The sequence below is a fragment of the Cygnus atratus genome, chromosome 1 (genome assembly GCF_013377495.2).
Source record: "Cygnus atratus isolate AKBS03 ecotype Queensland, Australia chromosome 1, CAtr_DNAZoo_HiC_assembly, whole genome shotgun sequence".
Classification (NCBI taxonomy): Eukaryota; Metazoa; Chordata; class Aves; order Anseriformes; family Anatidae; genus Cygnus; species Cygnus atratus.
In genome coordinates this window covers 60233460-60254539 of record NC_066362.1, presented here as the reverse complement: position 1 = coordinate 60254539, position 21080 = coordinate 60233460, and the positions used below count along the sequence as shown (strand labels likewise).

Below are 21080 nucleotides of genomic sequence, written 5' to 3'. Positions count from 1 at the left end.
ACATCTTGCTGCATGGGCTAAGGCGCCCAGTCACCTGGTGCAGCTCACCAGGACCCCTGGCCAAAGGAGAGTAGAGCTGTGCACAGCTACCATGTCACATGCCTGTCCTCTCCATGCACTCTCTGGCTTTTTCTTAGCGGGTGCCCTCCTTGCAGGGTGGAGATCTCTGCCCTGAGAGGTGAGCCATCGCTCTGCTATGCCATCATCCCTCTTGTCATCCCGCTCCAGTGACTCCACACGCGAGTCGAGTTGTTTTTTGGCTCGGTCACATTCCAGTTCCTTCAGAGCGAAACTATCTTTGCTGTGTGCTGCCAGGGCTGGGGAACGCAGGGGCACTGGCTACAACCCTCCTTAGGCCCACGTTGTATAACCTCCTGAGGAGGCCAGATTTTAATGAGGGGAGTCTTTGTCCAGGCACGCATGCATTTGTCCTCATCTCCATCCTCACAAGAATCCTGTAACTTATCCTCCTAATCCCCCTCTGCCACCCTCTGTAAAAAAAAAACAAAAAAAAAAACAAAACTTTTCCCAGTTCTGCTCCAAAGTTTGACCATCTTGTAATTATCCATGTTGCTAAGTTAGACAAAAAGGCTGCTGTAATGAGGCTTCTCTGTAATACCTAAAAAGAAAGGACTGTCGCAGGGCTCCTGAGTGCTCTGCAGCTCAGACACTACAGCCACAGACTGACAGACTGGTGCTGGTCAGAGCAAGTAGGAGGAAATGGCAGAGAGGCAAAAGATCAGGAAGAAAAAAAGCTTTTTTTTTTTTTTTTTTAATCCAGCTTTGATTTAAAAATAGAGACTCAGCTACTGTTGTGCTCAGTCCCAAGGGGCTACCTGGATCTACCTGCAGAGAAAAGTGCTTCCTCCCTTTTCAGGAAGAGAACTGAACATATCTAAACTCCTTTCCCTCTTGCAGAGCATAGATTTAGATTCAGTGTCAGGGTCCAGGCACAAATTCCTCACTTATTAGGTAAGGACCACTGAATCATTTAATCTGCAGATAAGACTTGTCTAGGCTGATCCACCAGCACGGCGCGTGGTGCTTACACACGGGAGGCTTGTGCCTGCAGCCTCAATCTGTTCCCAGTTACTGCATTATTGTGAAATTGTGCTGCCGTGGCGGAGTGCAGCGCTGGCCCCTGCTCTCCGGAGGTGGTACGTCCCCTGGTGCGACTGAGCTCCCGCTCCTGGTGTAAACAAGAACAACTAATGGAATAAACGTGTTTGTTCTGAAAGCTGGTGGTAGGACCTCCATGGGAAGAAGCATCGCTGGGAAGGAGTTAAAACACGAGAAACTCAAGAATTCAGGGCACTATTCAAGGACAGGGGACAGTTCTGGGTCACGTCATGGAAGCCTGCCAAAAAATTGTATGGCTTTGTCCCTTTTGAGATCTGAAGCTGCAGAGAAGTACTAGTAAAGACAGGATCAGTCCTCTTTCACTAGTCTTTGTGCATACAGTATTTGGACAAACTTGCTTGGGAGGCTGGAAACAAACCCAGAGAAGTAACGAGTTACTTTCACCACTGGCTCAGCACCTTGCAGGCTGCTTGCTTTGTCTAACTCCACATCACAGGCTGCACACATGCAGCTGCCAGAGACAGTGCTCAAGATCCACCACTGCCTCTGCTGTGGGTCCATCCAGCTGCTGGAACCCCTTCCCCTGCTCTGCCTCCAGGACTGCCAGCCTCACACAAAACACACAGGGAGCTCTGGATGCCAGCTGCACTGGGATGTGGCAAGGCTTTGCCAGCCGCAGCCATCGTGATGTGGGCGAGCAGAGCAACCCACGTCGCACGCTGGCTGGTGGGCAGCAGAGGAGGGCCTGATAGCACCGCACAGTGCTAAGGCACAAGGAGCGTGTGGAAGGACAGAAGTGGGCTCTGGAGGCAACAGGCTCTTTGCTGGGGACTGTCTCTCTACTAGTTGAAGCAAATGCACAGTCCAGGCTGAACAGCGTTAGATAAGCAGCTGTGCATGAGAGGAATAGCTCTCAGCTGAGAGAGAGACGCACAGCCATCCAGAGATCAGATGTGACTACAATGCATTACAAAGGAGCTGTGTTTTTCCATTCAGGAAACTGGAATTGGGTACAGATTTGTTTATCAGCCCAGCTGCTCAGCCCAAACCGAGTGAGGCCTGCGGACACCAGATGCCACCAGCATCAATCAGAGTGCCTTGCCATCAGAGCAGAAGCTAGTGTTTCTCATCACTTGAGACAGACAGATATATCAACAGACAGACTGCCTCTCTTCTAGTAAATGAAAAATAAAATCTATGCGAGTGATGAGCATTTCTCAGAAACAGCTTAAATTCCATTGTCTAAGTGACAGTGCATAAAATGTCAATATAAAGTACCAGAGGGCAGCCCAAGCAACCAGAGTTGCTGTAACTGGGGCAGGGCAGCGATCCGTAGCAAAGCTTCTCCTGAGCTTCTCCCAGACTGAGCGGTGACCCAAACAAGGCCACCTTGAGGAGAAAAAGGAACTGCAGGGCACAAGATCTTTCAGGATCCTGCTGTCTTCACCGTGCTTCAGATCTGACCCTCCCCTCTGTAACCATGCACACCAACGCCACGACAGGCCAGACTCTTGCAGCCCTCAGGTCAACTGCCTCTTAGGCCCTCCATTCCCACCAAACAAGAGAGATGGTCCATGTAGGCTGTTATGACAGGCTTCAACCGAGGTAGATTCAATGTTTCAGCAGCCTTATGTCAAACAGACAGCCCTCTGACAAAGACTCTTTTCTTGGGAGCAGGCAGGGCATGTTAGCTAATGGAAATTATGGAGGCTGCAAGCTGGGTTCTGATCTGTCTTCACCAGGTAAGTGCAGTTGGTGGCTGGTGAATAATCACAATTCCAAGTCTTATCCTGGCAGCCCAGCACATGGACATAAACCTTGAAATCTGCTGGTACCTGACTGCATATGCTGGCATTAATGACAGCATGGCAGATGAACTAATCCCGAGGCATGCATTTTGACTTGTAGGTGATCTTTTCCAGGCCACACAACTTAATGCTAAATACAAGTTGTTTTTATTTGTTTGTTTGTTTTTTTTTCTCCCAGAAACACTTATTATTCTGCCTGATATTGGCAGAACTACCATGGCACCAACTGAAAAGCAGTAAGGACAGATGCACTGAAGGCAGCACAAGAAGCGATAAACTACTCCTCCTTTTTGAGGAGCTTGGGTTTCTTTTGAGAAAGTGTACGCGAACAGTGATACCTATTCCCATTTGGGTGTCTTCCTGGGAAGAACCATGCTTTTTCTGTGAGGGCAGTCTGGGGAATTGTGCCAACAGGTGCTGATGACAAGGTGAGCTCCTTGGCTGTCAGGCCCTTGCCTCTGCACACTAAGTCTCTCTCATAACTTAAAAATAGAGGCACAATTCATAAAAGGCTGAAAAATTAAAGCATGGGAGATGTTTTTCAGTGGCATACAATTCACCAGCACAACTCCTGGCCACAAACTGCCACTGAGACCACAAGTTCGGGATGAAGGAAGGTTCCTACTGATTCTTCCTCAGTAGAGGCCTGACATGGCTTTCTCTGAGGTTTCCACTGATTTCAGTGGAGAAGCAGAGGTAAAGACAGTCTTTCCAGAGACTTTTGCAACTGTGATGCAGCTTTTGAGCAGAACAATGAACTGGGTGAGGTTTGGACATATCAGGTAAAGCTGAAGGCTCTTTATGGCTGCACAAGTCTCCAAACTGCATCATGGAAGACCCTCAAAAAAAGCTACTCTCCTCATCTTCTAAGAGCTCTGTAACTCAAAAGATACCTGCTCTGCTTGGTGTCTTCAGAGCTCATTACCTGTGCGAGAAGTCCTGGCTGGATCTGCAGAGGCTGGGCCCCAGGAGCCTGAGTGACAATGGGAACGGCGTTCTCCATCCGAACTGAATACCCAGCATGCTTCGAAGGGGAGGCTTGTAACCCTGTTGCATGAGCACAGAAAGTACAGCATTAGCCATCAACAGCATTGCTAGGAGTGGGAGTCTGGTTTTCAGAGGCGCCTAAAGGCACCCACTGATGTGCATTTATATCACAGTACATAGTCCCTCTGAAAAATTGGTCTCTAGAGTCCCACATATTCCACCCCAGTCCAAAAATATCCATCAGATGCTAATAGACATGGTACATGCATGAAGGTACAGAAAAGACATTTTCAAAGATGTTAAGGGAGTAATGTATTTCATATTTTTAGTTTATCTCAAATCCAGGGGAAACAACTGAATACGATGAGAACAAGGAGAAAAGGAAGAGAAAGGATGGAGTGGTTTCTCTTACCTGATGTTTCTCTGGTTTGACAACAGAAAATGGTCATTGTCAGCCAAAAAACATTGCTATGTGAGAATGTTCTCTTGTGACCAAAGTGGGACAGTGGGATGAGAATCCAGAACTGTGCAATAACTCAGTCTTGTCTGGGATGAGTGGTTTTATCTTGCACAGCTTCCCAGGAGTTATATTCAGAAGGCTCTTATTTGGCTGTGTTTGACCTAGTGCAACTCAAACTCCAACCGTTGCTGACTTAGCTGGGCTTTAGCCTGAGCTGGGGAAAGCTCCCTAACTCTACCACCTTCATGCACGGCACAGCCTATGCTACCTCCTCTCTTTTAGAGCTTTCTCAAGACAGCAAGCTGAAGATGTTAGCTTACATGTTCTGGCAATACGTTTCTGAAGTCAAACCCCTGAGATGCATTTTAACTATGTAGAAGAGGTCTAACTAAACTCCCCCAGTTCAAAAGAGCTTTGATAATCTTGCAGAACATTTAACAAGTGCCTAGAGACAGATGTACAGAGAGGCTTGGAAAAATGAATAGCAAAATTTGCACCAGCTGAACTGAGGTCTATTTAGACCACATCCTACAGATAGCCAGCTAGTTTTACAAAATTACTATAGCGTGTAGTCAAGAGAAGGACAAGCGGCTACGACTGGTCATCAACCAATTTGTCTGACGGGGGGGGGTCTGTACACTGGGAGTACAGAGGCATGATATATAGTTGACGCTAGCTGGTACTCTTAGTGAACATGCTAGTACTTCTAAATCAAAGCAGTAACTCATCTACAGAATTGCTCCTGTACAGTTATTGGAGTCACTACCCGTGCATGTGTCTAGTCCAGAAAGGAACATCTGGTATGCAAACCAAGATCTTCAGTCTGAGAGTGAACAGCAGTACCTTCCACTGGTATACACAGGCAGAGCTGTGTGCAGCAGGGAAGTGTCTGTCATGGGTGCAAGCCCTCATCCCTACCAGCACCATGCTCTGCACTGCATTAACTTCCTGCGTTTCCCTTTTAACATCTGAATTAATGAGAAATGATGAAGCAGTTATCTATGTCCTAATTAATTGTTATTGTGGGGGAAACTTTTCAAGTTCACCAAGGTAAGGCAGAAGATCCTCAAAATTTCTGTTCAGGGCAAAGGATGACAAATATTACAAGTTCTCCCTCACTCCCTACCCCTCCCACTGGAGATACCAGTGCCTGCCCCATTGTTTTAGACCAGCCACCTCCAACCCATGAGGTGAAGGCAACATATGGCTTGCAAAATCCTCTGCTGTTGCAGACATTTCACCCTGTTGACATCCAAGTAACCTGCAACAACCTCAATGCTCATTTTTTCTTCCATATGATCTGCACTAAGGAAGCTTGTTTCAAATAAGAGCTAAATAAATGAGCAGTGGGGACAGGGCAGGGGGTGGCCAAGACCTGGTGAAGCTGTTACTTACCTTGGAAGCCTGGTGGGCAGACGATGAGAGCTTGCTGGAAGGGGTCAGGCCGGGCACAGATCTGCGCTGTTCCTGTCTGCAGGGGCATGCTCCGCTGGGCCACCGCAGCCATGGACGCTGCTGAGGGCTGGTAGAGTGCAGATTGGTAATTTAGTATGGAGACTTCGGGGTTGGCTAAGGAAATAGTGGCACTGGAGGAGGTGGGAGCCAGGTTGGTGGTCTAAAGGAATGATGGGAATTAAACAAAAACAAACAAAAAAATGAGGGAGATGGGAAAAAGCAAAATCCAAAACTAAAATAAGAAAGTAAAATAGTGTAAGATAAAGTAAAAAAAAATCTAAATAAAAAAACAGCAAACTGAAAACAAACAAAGGGTAGAGCAGGACACTGAGGAGCACAGAGGTGAGGGCAGCAAGGGGGAAAGGAGCATGGTTTACCTGAATAATAGCAGCTGTACCATGCCATGGGACCCATGGCTACACAGCGCTGTTGTGGACTGCTCAGAGACATAGCATGTTCTCCAAAGCAGAGCTGTAGCCCCAGCCAGCCCCCAACTGGCTCTGATTTGCAGCATGAAGAAGATGGGTTCAGAAAATGCTACTACCCTCAAGTCACGTTGTTCTCTCATCATGCACACTGCTCAACAAGAAGCTCACACTGCTGAAGTAAAAGAAACTCGGCACCTCCGTACCCTGTAAAGCCTCACCCTAAGAGGCGGATTACAGCCTTTCCTCTACCTTGTATCTAAGCTGGTACATGCCCCTCAAATTATGCTTGAATCTGGAGGAATCAGAAGTATAACATTAGATAGCAATAATACTTTCAAAGTCCAAATTTTGCTTGGCTTGACTTTAAAACCTCTCAGAGCAGAAATTCCAGCAGGGGATGTTGCACAGTCACAAAAATCAGCACGATGTTCTGCAAAACGTTTAGAAATCTTATGGTGACTTGTGTATTATTTGGACTGAGTCTGCAGCAGTTGCAGACAAACAACCCCTAAACAGCTTTGCCACTGCCCTATAAAAATATGCCCTTAGCATTCAGGTCCATGCAAATAGGATCTACCACAACAGAGCGCATCTTTCTCCTCCCTGCTACCCCTCCCATCCAAACACAGCAGCACCACTGCTGGCGACGGGTCAGACAACACTTATCTTGTAGTGAATGTATGAAGAAGACCGAGATGAAGCCTTGATCCCGGTTGTAGGAGGCAGCAGGCCCAGAACTATGCACTGCCCTGTTTGCCACTGGGCTGGGCAGGGGTACCCATGCTGCACGGCCACAAGAGATGCTATGGTGAAACATTTCTTCTTCCTCCTCCTTTCCGCTCTGTGCAGAGGCAGAGAAGTGCGATCTGTTCCCCTGTGCAACACACCCAGCAGCAACCACAACAGCTCCCAGCTGATCTGGGGAGTCACAACTAGAAGGAGGCAAAACCCAGAGATTTTGCAGAGACAAGGATCACTGGGGAGCCAAGACGAGTGGTGTGTTGAAGAGGATGGTAAAAGGTTTGGAGCTTGTTCAAATCAGAACGCCCTTCCTGGAAACATTTTTACTACTTCTTCCAGGAACACTGGAGATACCAGTTCTGCTCACAAAGCACATCCCGTATGAAAATTGAGATTACCACAGACCTCCCCAGCTCACAACCGATCTGAACATCAAGTGAGCTGTGAGGAAATGAAAGCAAGTCTGCATTTCCTACTAGCAACTGTGGTACAAATGGTGTCTCTGCCCTGCAGCTGGGGCCTAGCAGAGCATGTAGCACGAATTTCTGTAGTCAGCATCTCAGAAATAGTCAAGAATGGGAACTAGTGCTTGTAACTAATACTCTTTCACACTGAACCATGACCTATCTCTGTGTGCATCTGCTTAATGAATTGCTCCAAAAGACCTTCTGTGATCACATGCATCGAGAACTGAGGCATGAAGTCTGGCTTTCTGAGTGACACAGGAACACCCTGAACATCCACACAGAATCCTTTAGTTCCTTTGCTTTTGAAATGCCAAGCGCCATTTCCGCAATACCACCTGCAATCTCTAGAGCGAATCTCAAGCAGCCTGTTCCAGAAGGGCTTAAAGGATAGCTGCTATTTCGTCAGCATCAGTCTCCTAGAGTGCTGTCCCTGAAGAGTTTCCTTTTGCTGTTGTAATACAGCCCCACAGTAAACAACTTAGCTTGCTAGTCATAGCAGATTTGTCGGCACGGCACTGCCCGACACTGGGGTATGTAAAACTAATGCAGGAGTCCAAAGTGTGATTACAAAGCCAGAGCCCACCAGTGTGGTTTGCAGTGCGTTCTCTAACGGTGCCCGTGTCTGCTGTGGCACCTGGAGTGAAACCAATGAGAGAGAAGAATAAACATTACTCCTAAAATCTTCCTTCCTGTTGAGCTGTTACAGTGTCATGTCTGTTATAGAAGGGTTTAAATTCTTTTTGCCTAATGCCAATTTGAAGGAGTGCTGTAAGATTACAAATACTTCTGCCTGATCCACTGAGTGCAGTCCTGCCTGCTTGCTGCATTAAGGAACTAATGAGCTTTTCCCCATAGCAACTTCCCAGGTAAGCAGGATTTATCACCCCCAACAACAATGTAAACAACGAGGGCAACATTTCACAATCACACGAAAGGTCATGAAATTAATGCTTGCCTGAAGAAAAGAATGAGGAAGAGCTGAGGAAGGACAGTAGAAAAGTATCAGCTTTTTGCGTGGAGAATGAGATGCTGCCTTTGCGTTTCATCTTTTAGGCCCCAATTACATAAGCGTTTCAAGCACTGGCTGCTACTGACCAATGCTCTTACCTGGTTGTGCACTGTGTTCAGCTGGTTGTTAAAAGTCATGGTCAAGTTGGTGGATGTGCTCGGGGCTACGTGGGTGATGAATGGCGTCTTGCTCTGGTTCACGGTGTCATACATATTCACCCGCCGCTTGCAGATCTCCATATTCTGGAAGCAGGACTTGACACTGTGCAAGGAAAGGGGAGACAAGGAGAAGAGAGAAAATCACCCAACCAACCAACCAACCAGCAGAGGCAACAGCTCACCACAGCAGCCCTGCATTTGCTCTTTTATGCAGGTCTCTTAACCAGTGAGAGTCAGATTAACCCTCCCTGCACTGAAGAGGGCCAAATGGGTGTCAGGATGAGAGCGGCTGCTTGGGGACTCCTGAGTGCCCCCATGGGACTGAGCATAAGTCACAGAAAGCAAGCAAATCTGTCAGTCTTCGGACATCAGGAGGAAAAAAACAAAACAGCTAGTTTGGAAGAGTGAAAGAGACTGAAGCAAGCAAGTGAGACACTGCCTTTATTCTGATCTGATTGAGCCTGAGAGGAAAAGACAACTAATGCTTCCTGTTCAGGTGTATGCCTAAAGGTATTTTTAGAAGTCTTTAGCAAGGAAGAATTTTACTGTTCTTGGTCATTGAGACCCCTGAAAAGTCTTACTCTTTCCTTTTAAAAAGTAGCTCCTGATGGCTCAGTCCAGACAAGCGGATAAAACATTGCCCCTGTCTGGCTAAACACTTCCGCAGATGCTTATCTTAAAACACACAAGCTGTCCTCTTGCAGTGAATGGGACGATTCATATGCCAAAAGGTTATGCCAAAACCAGATTCATCAATACCCTAAGGGAATCAGGTTCTGAGGTTATCCTGAGCTGAGAATCAGATCTCTTGGGAGAAAGATTACAGCCTCTTCCTCTATACAGACCTCACTTGAAATGTTATTGATAAGGCAACAGAAATTTTGAGAAGCACCATATTTCGTACCCTCAATAAAGCAGATGAAATACTCTCTGCATTGCTAGAGCACTCTAGGCGTCCGGTACATGAAACTGTCAATACTTCTCTTTTATAAAAAATTGCCATACCAAGACGTACAGGGGTTTAAGAGATAACAATACAGTGGTCTTCAGCAAAACTGTATTTTTAATAAAATCTAATTTTTCTAAGGCCTATGCATGATTTCCACAACTCTTTCACAATAATTGTGTTTATTACAAATGTGTCCTCAGAGTCTGAAATACAACTTAAAAAAAATAGAAAGGGTTTTATTTCATTTCCACTATCCCAACCAAGAAAAATATAAAATACAAGCAGTGAAAATCAGCTGTAGCTGTAAAAATTCAGCCATGTGCATAACCTCCTTTGTAATGATCTAAGTTGTTAAAGGCAGGGCAAGTAAAGACAACTTCATGTCACATTCTTCTTTAGGAAAAAAAAAGTCCCTTCAAAAGGAACAAACTCATATGATTGCTAGGATTGTTCAGGAAGAAGACCTGGATCTTTTTATCCCTGTCTCATCTCTTACTCACATGATCATCTTTCCTCTCTTACAGGTAATTTCTTGATTACTGTATCTGTTCCATAACCACTTCCAGACAAGGGAGACTCGACACTGTGCATAGCTGCTCATTATGTGCACTCTTTTAAAGAACTATGAAATACCTGTAAGTTGCAGAACATTTAGAGAAGTCAAACACTTTTATCAAATGAAGGTAGAAGACTACTCGCTTGACTTTTCCCAGTCAAGTATGAATGTAACTCCCCATCCAAAAAGCAGAACGCACTGAGAAGAGTACATTTTCTGTACATGGTAAATTGCATGTTACCAAAAGGTTTTATGTAAAACGGTATAATCTCTACTAGTGTGATACTGTATTCTGCGTCTCAAAAAAAAAAAAGAGAAAAAAAAGGTCAGAAAGAAAGGCACAGAGCAAAACAGGACAGAAAGTACCCCCAAATTTTTAAGAGCCACACAGTCAAATATGTTTGACAGGGAACTAAACTCACTTTCCTGCTTGCTTGGAAGTAAGCAGAACAGCCCCTTATGTGCTGCTCAAACTTACAGCCTCTCTGAAGCGTGCCACAACACTGATTCCTTCCAGAAGCTACATCTTCCATATATTTTCACTTTCTTTGCTGCCTGATTTACTTTCAAGAGAGATTACAAGTCCCTGCACCTCTAGAGGCTTTGAAGTTTCTATTCTCAAAACCGCAGGCAATCACAGACAAAATTTCCATCAACCTGCCACGCTGGTTACAGCTTATTGCTCTCTTTACCAATCACCAGTTCCAGCATGGAGGGTCTATGGAGGGTTATGCACCCGGCTGGCACATTTAATATTCAGAGACCCGATGCTGAATTTTTTATTCAGATAAAATTCTCACTGATACTGGTCCCAATGACATTTTAAGCATTTCTGGGGCTTTGCCTGAGCAGCCATGAGTGAGAACTTCAAAACTGAAGACCTGCCTGTGGTGTTAGCAGAAAGATTTCTAAGGGCAACGTATTATGCCACAAATCTCTCCTTCTTACACAATCAGCTGTTGCAAATGAGAAGACTTTTGTATATGATACTAATGCTGTTAGAAAAGACTGTCATTTTTAATGTTTTTATATGAAACTCACTTTTTCTCTGTTTAGCACAACAAACCTCCTGCCTTGTTTTCATTACCTTTATCACTTAGTATTTACTTATAGATAATAACACTCAGAGATGTCTAAGCAGAGCAAATCTGGGTCTACACAGATCATGAACCCACTATCTTCTGGTACACAGCTGCTCTTGTGATAAATGCAAGAAAAAAGCAGCTACCTCTCCTTCACAGAGAGAAAAATACATTAAATGAGCTTGAAGTACTGAAGGTACATAAGAGCACAGATATGGGCAGGAGAGCTGATGCACTGTAACTTTTTGCTCTGCAGTATGCGCACAAACATCTTCTGAAGTATTTATGCAGCCCTCATTACTTTTGTACCCAAGCTCTTCATGGCCTTTAAGCACCCATGCACCTAGCACCCAAGGAAGCATGGTGCTGTGCCAGCAACTAAAGGGACAGCCTCTAAAACCACTTTGAACTGCAAAGAGCCATAGAGCAGGATGTTCAAAGGTAGGTGTTTTGAATGCTTTGGAAAACTCCCACTGTGCGCCTGCCTTTTGCACCTCAGAAATCTGGCCCTATTTAAATTTCCCAGGTGGAAGACTATGATGGGCTGGGTGCAGGTTTCCTGCATTTTAGGCTGCTACACTCCCTGATACAGCATTAGGAGAATGGAGAGTCAGGCTTGAAGGCATGATGCTTCTTCTCATCTCCATCAGGCAGAGAAGTCCACCTCCATTATACAAATGCTGCAGCTGAGAGCAACGTGTTTAAAGTTTCACAGGTAGGCAACAACAAATCCAAAAACTGAACTTTTTTTCCTGCTGCCTGTTCCCGTAAACCAGACTGCTGCAGAAAAAGCTCTTCCCTTAAAAGGCAAACAGCCCCAGATTGACCCCTGCAAGATGGGAAGGTTCTGGGAGGAAGGGTCGGCTCCCGCTGCAGATAAGGTTGATTACTGCACTAACAATCAGGGCTATATTACTTGGAGATATACTGATACATTCAGCACTAATTGCATAATTTCTTCTGCATTTTAATGCAAACATATGTAATTATTGAATATTTACATAATGAATGTAGTACACTCTGCTGTGTTTTAAATGCCAAGCACCTACAACACAATTCTTACAACCTTAGATTTGGCAATCATCTTTTTTTCTTGACCAGAAAAAGATTAAAACTCAGGGTTTAATTTTTTTAAAAAATATCCCTCAGACACATTTGGTTTCAGTAACAACCAATTCTTTACCCCTCAATTCAAAACCCAAGGGAAATGAAAGCCACATACTGTGTGCTGTGAGGGAAATCAAGCAAGTGTGTCATGGTGACAAAAGGATGGTTCAGAGTTTCAATTGGTGTTATTCTCTTATCGGCATCTATCGTCAACATCTTCTTTAACAGATCTATAAACTCCCGTCGGTCCGCCTTTTCCACCAACATATCACTTCCTTCCAAATCTGTTGTCATATTCACCTGAAAGAGAAAGGACAAGGATGAGCACCAAGGGGAAAAAACAGATGGCCAGGTCCTCAGCAAACTGTGTTTACTTCTCATTGGAGCACAAGCCCTTTGAGCCTCTCCATATCTGCAGAAGGAGTTGCTGAAGTCGCATGGCAGACTCTGGGGTGGCTAGTCACGCTGTCATCTGGCTTGTGCATGTCAGATCTCCAGACAGACTGTTAAGTGTTCAGCTGGCTTGGGTCAATGGCTAATGAAACACTTAGTCACCCTCCACTGAAGATGAACAGCTTCCATGTGGTAGCAGGCAAGCTCTGGCCATCAGTATATTTATCATATAAAGGACTGTGCTATCAGATATTTTACTATGTGTACTGTGAGCAAAATATATATATATAAAATAAATAAAAATTGACAGTAAGTTTATGGGTAATATTCCACTCAGGTATCATTAAAAAAAATTTATGTTAATGAAGTCTTTCCTGATTTCATTCCTCAATTTCTGCATGTTTGCTTGTGAATGCTACAATGTCTAGCCTTTGATAGCACCAACTCCAGACACACAGTTGCAGGAGTGGTTATGCTGGAATTAACTTTCACAACCACATGGAATTGACGCAGTGAATTAGTACTCCTCATTCCCCAAAACAGTCACACTTCACAGAGCTCTGTTACAGCCAGGCTATTTCCAACGTCACTGTTTTACAAATGGAAATATTAAAGCACAGAGAAGTGAAGTGATTTGCCAGTAGTCACATGGAGGGGCAGTGGAGAGACAAGAGAAAACGCAGGACTTTGACACTCAGCCATGTGATTTAGCCGTTTTCCAAGGCTGATTTACTACAGCACATTGAAGACACGTGCCCCTGTGCATGTGTCCCCCTCCAAAGCAGTACATAATGAGCTGATTTGGTAGGTAAAATCTTTTTTTTTTTTTTTTTCCTCAGAGGCTGGCACAAGAATGGGGTACATGCAGAAAACATGTAGTTCCTCTTTCCTGGTGTTGTCCAAAAGCATGCAAAATGGTCTTGCTTGTTACTCACCAATGTTCTTACCTGTGCCATATCATCCAAACAGTTGAAAATATACTTCCTTGCTTCCTTCGACTTAATCCCCGTCTCTGCCTCATGATCATCTGGTGTCTGCTCAAAACAGGAGAAAGGCTTTGACCAGAACTGCCCAGCAATCAGCTACGAATTATGTGCTACTTCCAGCTCATGCCTCATCCTGCCCTCATTAGAGACCACTACATGTCTCTTGCCTGAGCAGACACCATTTACGCTTTCTCCACTGTGATTACATGACAGATGTTGCATCATTTGGAGATCTCTCTCCTCTTTTTCACTTCAGAGGATGCTCCTCTGAAGGAGGACCATCTCCCAAATAAGGTTGGTGTCCCAAAGGTCTTCTACACCCTCCCCCACTGTGAGGCTCAGCGTCTCATCCTTACAGCCAGATGCCCACTGCCTCTCTCCTTAGGGAGCGAATACAGCAAACATGCTGGTACAAGAGATTCAAGGCCCACTTGCATTACAAATGGATATGACTGTCAGAAGTAAAATCCCTTCTGTTTTTTTTTTCCTTCTTTTTTTCCTTTTTTTCCTCAATGCAGTAGATATTAGAGCAAAGTCTGCCTGGGGCATGTTTCACTTAAATTACACATTAATTCATTGAGTACTTCGAGGGAGATTTCCAGGTGAACTCTGGACTTGGATTTCCCACAGAGCGGTGCCAAGCAGGTGAGCTAAGGGCTGCAGACTTCTGTGATGGCAGCTTTACCTCGGGCCATACCCACCCCAGTGTCTGTGGTGCATCACAAAAAGCATACATCTAGGCTCTGAGGTGACCCAGTTGTCTCCCCACTTCCAGCCAACAACTGCAAGGTAAAAGAAACAAGGGAATGTCTTCCTACCTTCAGCCTCCACAAAGGATACGGTGAGTCTGTATCCCTGTTGAAAAACCTTGTAGTCTTTGTCCCTGCACTTAACAAATACTCTGCTGGTAAGCCCTGTGTCTGTGAGATATAGCGAATCTGTAAGAGAAGGATGAGAGGTCACTGTTCATCCTGTGAAGATCTCTGGAGGTCTTCCTTGAAGGAGGGCAGGAGGCATTTAAAACAATGGAACAAAGAAAGAAAGAGAAAACGTAGTGCACTGTTAGACTTCACCAAAAAATAAAAAAAATTAAACAACCCACACTGAAAGGAATGACAGGAAAGAGAATTCCCATACGGCATTCCTCCATTTATCATTTACATCTATGGAAACTTACCCTTGCGATATGCTGCCACAGAGTTTGTGGATGAAGGAAAGTTCCTAGGTTTTAGAGGTCAGAGGGGAAGACCAACACAGAGATTTCAGTGGTGAGTTTCAATGATTTGCACCTTTTTATGTCACACTCTCCTCTCCAGGAGGTAATTTCAATAATTTGATATTTGCACTCTAATTTTTGCTGTTTTTATCCCCAGCTGAGCACACAGCCTTTCCTAGGAGCAGTTTGAAGTTCAAAAAAGAAAACTATGAAGTGACTATCTTTGAACTTAGATGAAATATACACTCGAACACATTGACACCCTCACGGTGTGTAAAATACTTCATCTCTGTTGCCTACATGACTTCATTTGCTATTTGGGTTACTTCCATGATTATGACCTCGCTGGCATTCAGACAGCTATAAGATGCTACACATGTGTTTTCAGAATCCCAGACTTAAATTTATTTATTCAAAGGAGAAAGGGTATGTGATTACATAATTAAAGACTGATATAACACACGCCTGGGGTGGCACATGAAACCTGAACTTTGGCATTTCCTGACTTCTGAATGTTTCACTCTGCAAAATTACTGCAGACTCTGCAAAATGCATAAAATGTTCATCTACTCTAGAAATTATATGGAAAAATGGAAAACTTTATTGAGAGAAGAGACAGAGAAGAGTAGAAAAAAAAAAACAAACACAGAATAGAGGCATAAAAAGCAGCTGTGGTTCCAACATCTTTCAAACACTCACGACCCCGGCCCATTGACCGTGCCTTGCTTGGCTCAGCAGCTCCTTACTTCCATGGGAGCTCGAGTACCTGAGAAGCTGCAGGAGCCTTCCTGCAGCCCAGCACCAGAGCTGCAAGGCAGCACACGCTGCAGTGAGGGGCCAGGCTTAGCCCCTGCCCCTTCCCAGCTCCCCAGGAGCCTTCACGGCACTTCAGCAGAGGAAACTTTGCACTGTGCAGTTAAGCTGGGCAGGTACATATGGTGATTTCTTTTTCAGCTGTGTGTTTTACGACTTTTTGGCAGGGGGTGGGGGGAGGAGAAAGAAATCTGCTCTTCATGCTTGGTATGTGATTTTCAAACGCTTCGAAGTTTTTCAGCTACATCTGATTTCCTTTGGAATCACTAATGGCCCATCTCTTCACTGCAGGATATTTCCCCTGCCAAATACCACTCAGGCTAAAAAATACTGTTTGTGAAAGATGAGTCAAAGAAACATTTTCATATACGAAAAAGTTATTTACTTATTACCCTCTTTTTTTCCTCATTTTTTTCTAAAAGTAAAAAGACCCTTTTCAGGCTACATTTGCAGAAAGCTAAGATCATCTGGAAGAAGACTATCAGAATGGAAATTGTTCTGCAGCCCTGACTCTAGAAGCCGCTGTGCTATCTGTTTTAGGAGTACAAAAGAAGCATAAAAGCCTATAGGGAGAGAACCACGACAGCTTATATTAACTAGAAACCTACACCACTGTGAACATTCTCTTTCTTGTCATTGCTTTTAATATACACCCTCATAAAAGGGATTATGAAATGCAGTAGAGTTCATGCAGTTTCTTCTAACAAATAAACCTTTATTTAATACTTGCTGTTACAGCAGAGAAAGGGTGCCTACTCTGTTCAATGATTAGAGGCATGTACAGAGCTCTCTAGCCAACAGGAACGTTTACTCTTGATTGAGAATTCACTTAGGCAGTCAGTTCTTAATAGTCAGCATGCTGAATAGCACACTGGCTACCTAGAGTACTCCGGGTGGATAATGAAAAAGTTGACTTAGGAGGGTAAGAATCGCATGCAAATATCTCCTGTTAGCAAAATGGAAAAAGTTGGCATCTGTTCACTGTGAAAAAAGGGGAAAAAAAAGCCACAAACATTTTGGCTCTTATCAATAGCCAGGGCGACATCAATACCAACCTGATCATACTCTGAAGCTCCTGGGTACAAAGGCCAGCCCAAGAACAGCTCTGCAATGACACATCCCAATGACCACATATCGATTGCTTCACAAAATGGTAAACCAAGGATGATTTCAGGGGCTCTGCAAAGGAATAGGTTAGAAAACATTAGCCACCGGAACAGATCCACTCACACTCAAGATGCTGCTTGCTGTCAACAAGTGTTCCTGCTCCTACTGTAGGGCTCCACTGCCTGCTGACAAAGTACCTGCTAACCAAGTATTAGTTGGTGAATATTTATCTTTGCCTAAGTCCTCTGGCACCATTTAGTCAAGAGACAGCCCTGCTGAGGCCTTATGTTTCACAGCAGTTTAAGAAGGAGAGAGCTGCCATTATTTTCCTTTGACAGGAGGAAAGACGAAGCACCAACAAGGACGTCACACGTTCCAGGCCACTCAGCTAAGATCCCTGCTGGAGGCTCCGAGGCCCAGCTTGCTGAGGAACCACGCTGACTCTCTGCTACAAAACAGCCTCCATTCACTGAGCTCGGAGGGCTTCACAAACAGCCAGACATTAAATAATCATTATAGGACTGGTATAAAAGGATTACTGACTTTTTAAACAAATGGATGCAACCGTAAAACAGAGATATAACCTAATTAGATCTATTAGATCTAAGTCTGTTCCTCAGGAGGAAGTAGCCAAGAAGCCTTTGCTTTCCAATCTGTCCCAGACACCTGATTAAATTTCCTCTTCTCTTTCAGCTGAAACGGGCAAAAAGCGGCGGCAGTCCCACCACGTAGTTACTGTCTGCTTCAGAGGATGGCCACCGAAACACCTCTGCTCAGCCGGTCTCGGTGTTAGCTAGCCCCACTGAGGAAACCGAGGAGGTAAAAGCTTTAGCTCCCTCTCTTCATGAGGATGAGGCCGCAGCAGGCAGAGCAGCTTTCGTATTGTAGTGGCAGGGACGTCCGCATTGTCACGGGGAACCCAGCTAAGCCACTGCAGTCTCTTAGCTCAGACTTCCCCAAGTCACTTTTCTTACTTTCCCCACCTCGGCCCAGATTTCCGCATGCAGTTCAATGCTATAATTCCTGTTTTACACAGGGACCGCCTAAGGCTTCTCTCCTGCTCTTCTTGCAGATCTTGCAATGCTGTCTTTTAAAGCCTCACCTCCTGGAGTCAGAAGATGCACAACAGGGAAACTTACTTTCCCATCCTCCTCTAACTATTAAAAAAAAAAAAAAAAAGACAGATAAGAGGAAGAAACACACATTGCTTTAAAACTTTCATCATTTTAAAAATAGCCTTAGGATTTCTTGGGCCCTGATGCATATTTTGGGAATGTCTGAGGTTGACTACTGAGCTAATCAAGTGCCACCATCCAGAACCAGAAACAGGACCCATGGTTCCTAGTTTCCCATCTGTCATCAGGATAAGATCTGACACCAGTGAGATCATACTAAGGATTACCGATTGCAGTGGAAAATATTATGTTTTAATCGTGCTATTACACAGTCATGTGAAGACAAGTCTTTAGCTAAAGAAACCAAGCAAAATGGTATTTTTTTTTCCAAAGAAACAAGCAAAGGCCACGTAACAAGAATCTATGCCTTATCTTTAGTACACAAACTTCCCCAATTTTGGGCTGACCTGTAATGATAAAAGCCCCAAAATATTTGTTCTCAAACTAGTGACACGGAATGTAAGAATTAAGGGAATTTCTAGGGTTTTAAGGCTAGTCTGCTTTGTGCCATTCCCAAAACAAACAAACAAAAAACCAACAACCACATGCCAGCAACTTAAAAAGCAGCTACCTTTAGCCCTTCTAATTTCAGCTTTGATTGCCGTTCTCATATCCCACTGCTCTTTAGCCTATCACGACAAACTTTTTATTCTAACACCAATCTCTACTTAGGAGCAAGGGGTTAATTTTCTTCCTTTCCTTCCTATTCTGTCATCCCTGCACACTAGTCGACACCTAGACAAAATGCAGAGAGAAAAAGACAGCTATGGTGACCTGAATCTCATTACTATGTAAATCCTGCATTCAAAGCCATCTGCCTCTCCCTGTCTGCCTTCCACATTGTGAACGAAATGTCCCTGGTCACTAATGAGAGCTCAGCCTCTCGTCGCCTGAACTTCAGATCCCTCCCACTAACTCAAGTGGAGGGAGCAGAGGGGTGGACTAGCGGTGGGATATTCCCAACGTGATATTGTCTAGAAACCTCCCTGTTCATAAAAAACACTTGCACTGCTGTCATATGCAGCACACACCTCCTCCCCTCCCTCCCTACACTTATGCTGCCAACACCTCCAGACCCCTGCAAGAAGGGATGACCTAGAATTTGAGATTCCAAAATTTCTCATTTTTTATTGCGAGTCTTCAGCTGTCCAGTTGGTTTTCCATAAAGCTCCTGCTTTTGGAGTGTAGCAATTAGATAAGAATTTATTTTTCACTTAAAAAAACTTTTGCATCTCCACTGCTGGGAAGTAAAACAGAAGGCCAGCATCCATACCATTTCATCCATACCATTTAGACACATAAAAGGCAACTTAAGATAATGCCATTCATTATATTAAACCAGACGTATCATTGTGGAGAGGGGAGGTGGTGATGTATTTTTACTTTATTTTCCCTGTTTGAAAGCTGGTATTTGTAGTACTCTATCAAGCCTAAACATTACTTTCAATCAAAGCCCAAACAGAAGAATGCCGACGACAAATTTGGAACAGTGGTGAGAACCCCTGCGTGAACAGGGCCAGACCCAAGTGCCGCGGGGCCATGCGTACACCGATGCCAGCGTTTGTGTTACAGCTTTCTCACAGCCCTGCCTCCGTTTCCTGACTGCAACTCTTCCACAGAGAGGGAGCAGCCCAAAGACAAAAGACCTTGTTAAGTTAATTAACCAGTCATTAGGACACCAAGAGAAGGACAGGTATCCTGCACCAAGCGGGCTTCCTGACTTTCCGCTAGCTGACTCCTCCCGTTTGTCACGCGTAAGGGAGAGCTGGAGTCACCCCAAAGGAAGCAATGCCTGTCTGTCCGTCCACCCAGCAGTGGCTGCTGGCACTCCCTGCTGACAGCCAACACCAACCTTGTAGTGAAGATGCTACAGGTTCTGCACAGGAACAGCTCGTCCTCTGATAAAATCTCCTCCGAACCTCTGGCAGGTGGAGATTGGTTTGCATGCAGAGATCCTTCTGCATATGCACCTTTATCGAACACACAGAACTCCTCCCTTTCTTAGCAAAAGCACATGCCAGCTTTTTAAGAGGAGGTGAGATCTTGGCTTCAATCACACATCGTGGCACGGAGTTCCAGAGACAACTTTTTGCTTTAATTAACATCTCAAGTCTGTTGTTTAAAGCCTGATTTTCCTTTATCAGGTTTAAATTTGTCACCTCTCACTTCATGCTCACATGAATTGGCCTAAAGGTGAAAACCTAAGATCTTGAATCACTTTCCTTTTAGCGCAAAGTATTTTTATCTCTCTGCTTTGTTCTCCCTTGCTTGTCTTCCTTCTGAATGAAGCAACTTCTGGCTTCTCAGCTTTCCATCCCGTGGATGTTTCAGTCCCCTTCCCCTGACTCTACAGCTCCTCTTCCTGACATGACTGCCTGGAGACAGGCTGAGCACATCTATAAACAGTCTTAAACGCAAGGATATTCCCCAGACTTATTTTGTGCTATTTGCAGAATGCTTTGGCATTCCAGTCTTCCCTGAACCTAGTATTTTGTTTGCTTTTGGAGTGACGCTAGGCATTTCAGCAGATGTTTTATCTGGGAGATCCTCTGAGATGCACAGTCCTTTCTCCAAGGGAGCTACAGTTAATTTAAGACGTAGAATTATGTAGAAATAATTCAGTTTTCCTCTTCAAATGTTTACTGCGCTGATCTGGAATAAAGTTGTTTGTAATCCAGATCAAATCCCTTAAATGTTCCTGCAGCATAACTTAAACGGTTCTGTGGTATCTGCACACTTGGGCACTTCACTGCTGACCCATCATTTTTTACAGATAATTAATATATTAAGTAACTCTGTCCTAAAATGCGTATGCAGGCTGTTCCACAACTGACCCTTTTATTCCTAAAAGCACTCAGATTTAGCTCAGCTGCTCTAAGAATGTTGTAATTTTCTTTTCCAAGGGGAAAGAAAACATTTTCATGTCTTAGCCAGTTGTTATGTGGGATTTCTCCATCCTGCAGCTCGTAACACTATATAACAGGGTAAAATACTCTATTAAAGTGTGCACATCACAGTATTGTAATTATAAACCCAAGTTCACGTGGCGGCAGGTTCTCCCAGAACAGCAACGTGTGATTTACACTGTCTTCAACAAATCTCT

The 21080-nt window shown here is 44.4% G+C and overlaps 1 protein-coding gene across 8 annotated transcripts in view; it reads right to left on the bottom strand.

The window, feature by feature from the left end:
* The window catches only part of HIPK2 (homeodomain interacting protein kinase 2), a 135885-nt gene that overhangs the window by 27671 nt on the left and 87134 nt on the right, over window positions 1-21080 (bottom strand). For 4 of the 8 annotated variants that reach the window (XM_035561472.2, XM_035561491.2, XM_035561518.2 and 1 more), the window contains 7 exons: window positions 16751-16874; window positions 14485-14604; window positions 13616-13714; window positions 12403-12587; window positions 8534-8696; window positions 5731-5950; window positions 3814-3935 (listed from right to left, as the gene is read on the bottom strand). In XM_035561472.2, coding sequence (XP_035417365.1) covers window positions 3814-3935; window positions 5731-5950; window positions 8534-8696; window positions 12403-12587; window positions 13616-13714; window positions 14485-14604; window positions 16751-16874 — 1033 coding nt within the window. The remainder of the gene's footprint in view (window positions 1-3813; window positions 3936-5730; window positions 5951-8533; window positions 8697-12402; window positions 12588-13615; window positions 13715-14484; window positions 14605-16750; window positions 16875-21080) is intronic. The other 4 variants (XM_035561587.1, XM_035561555.2, XM_035561545.2 and 1 more) reach the window with 3 other exon arrangements.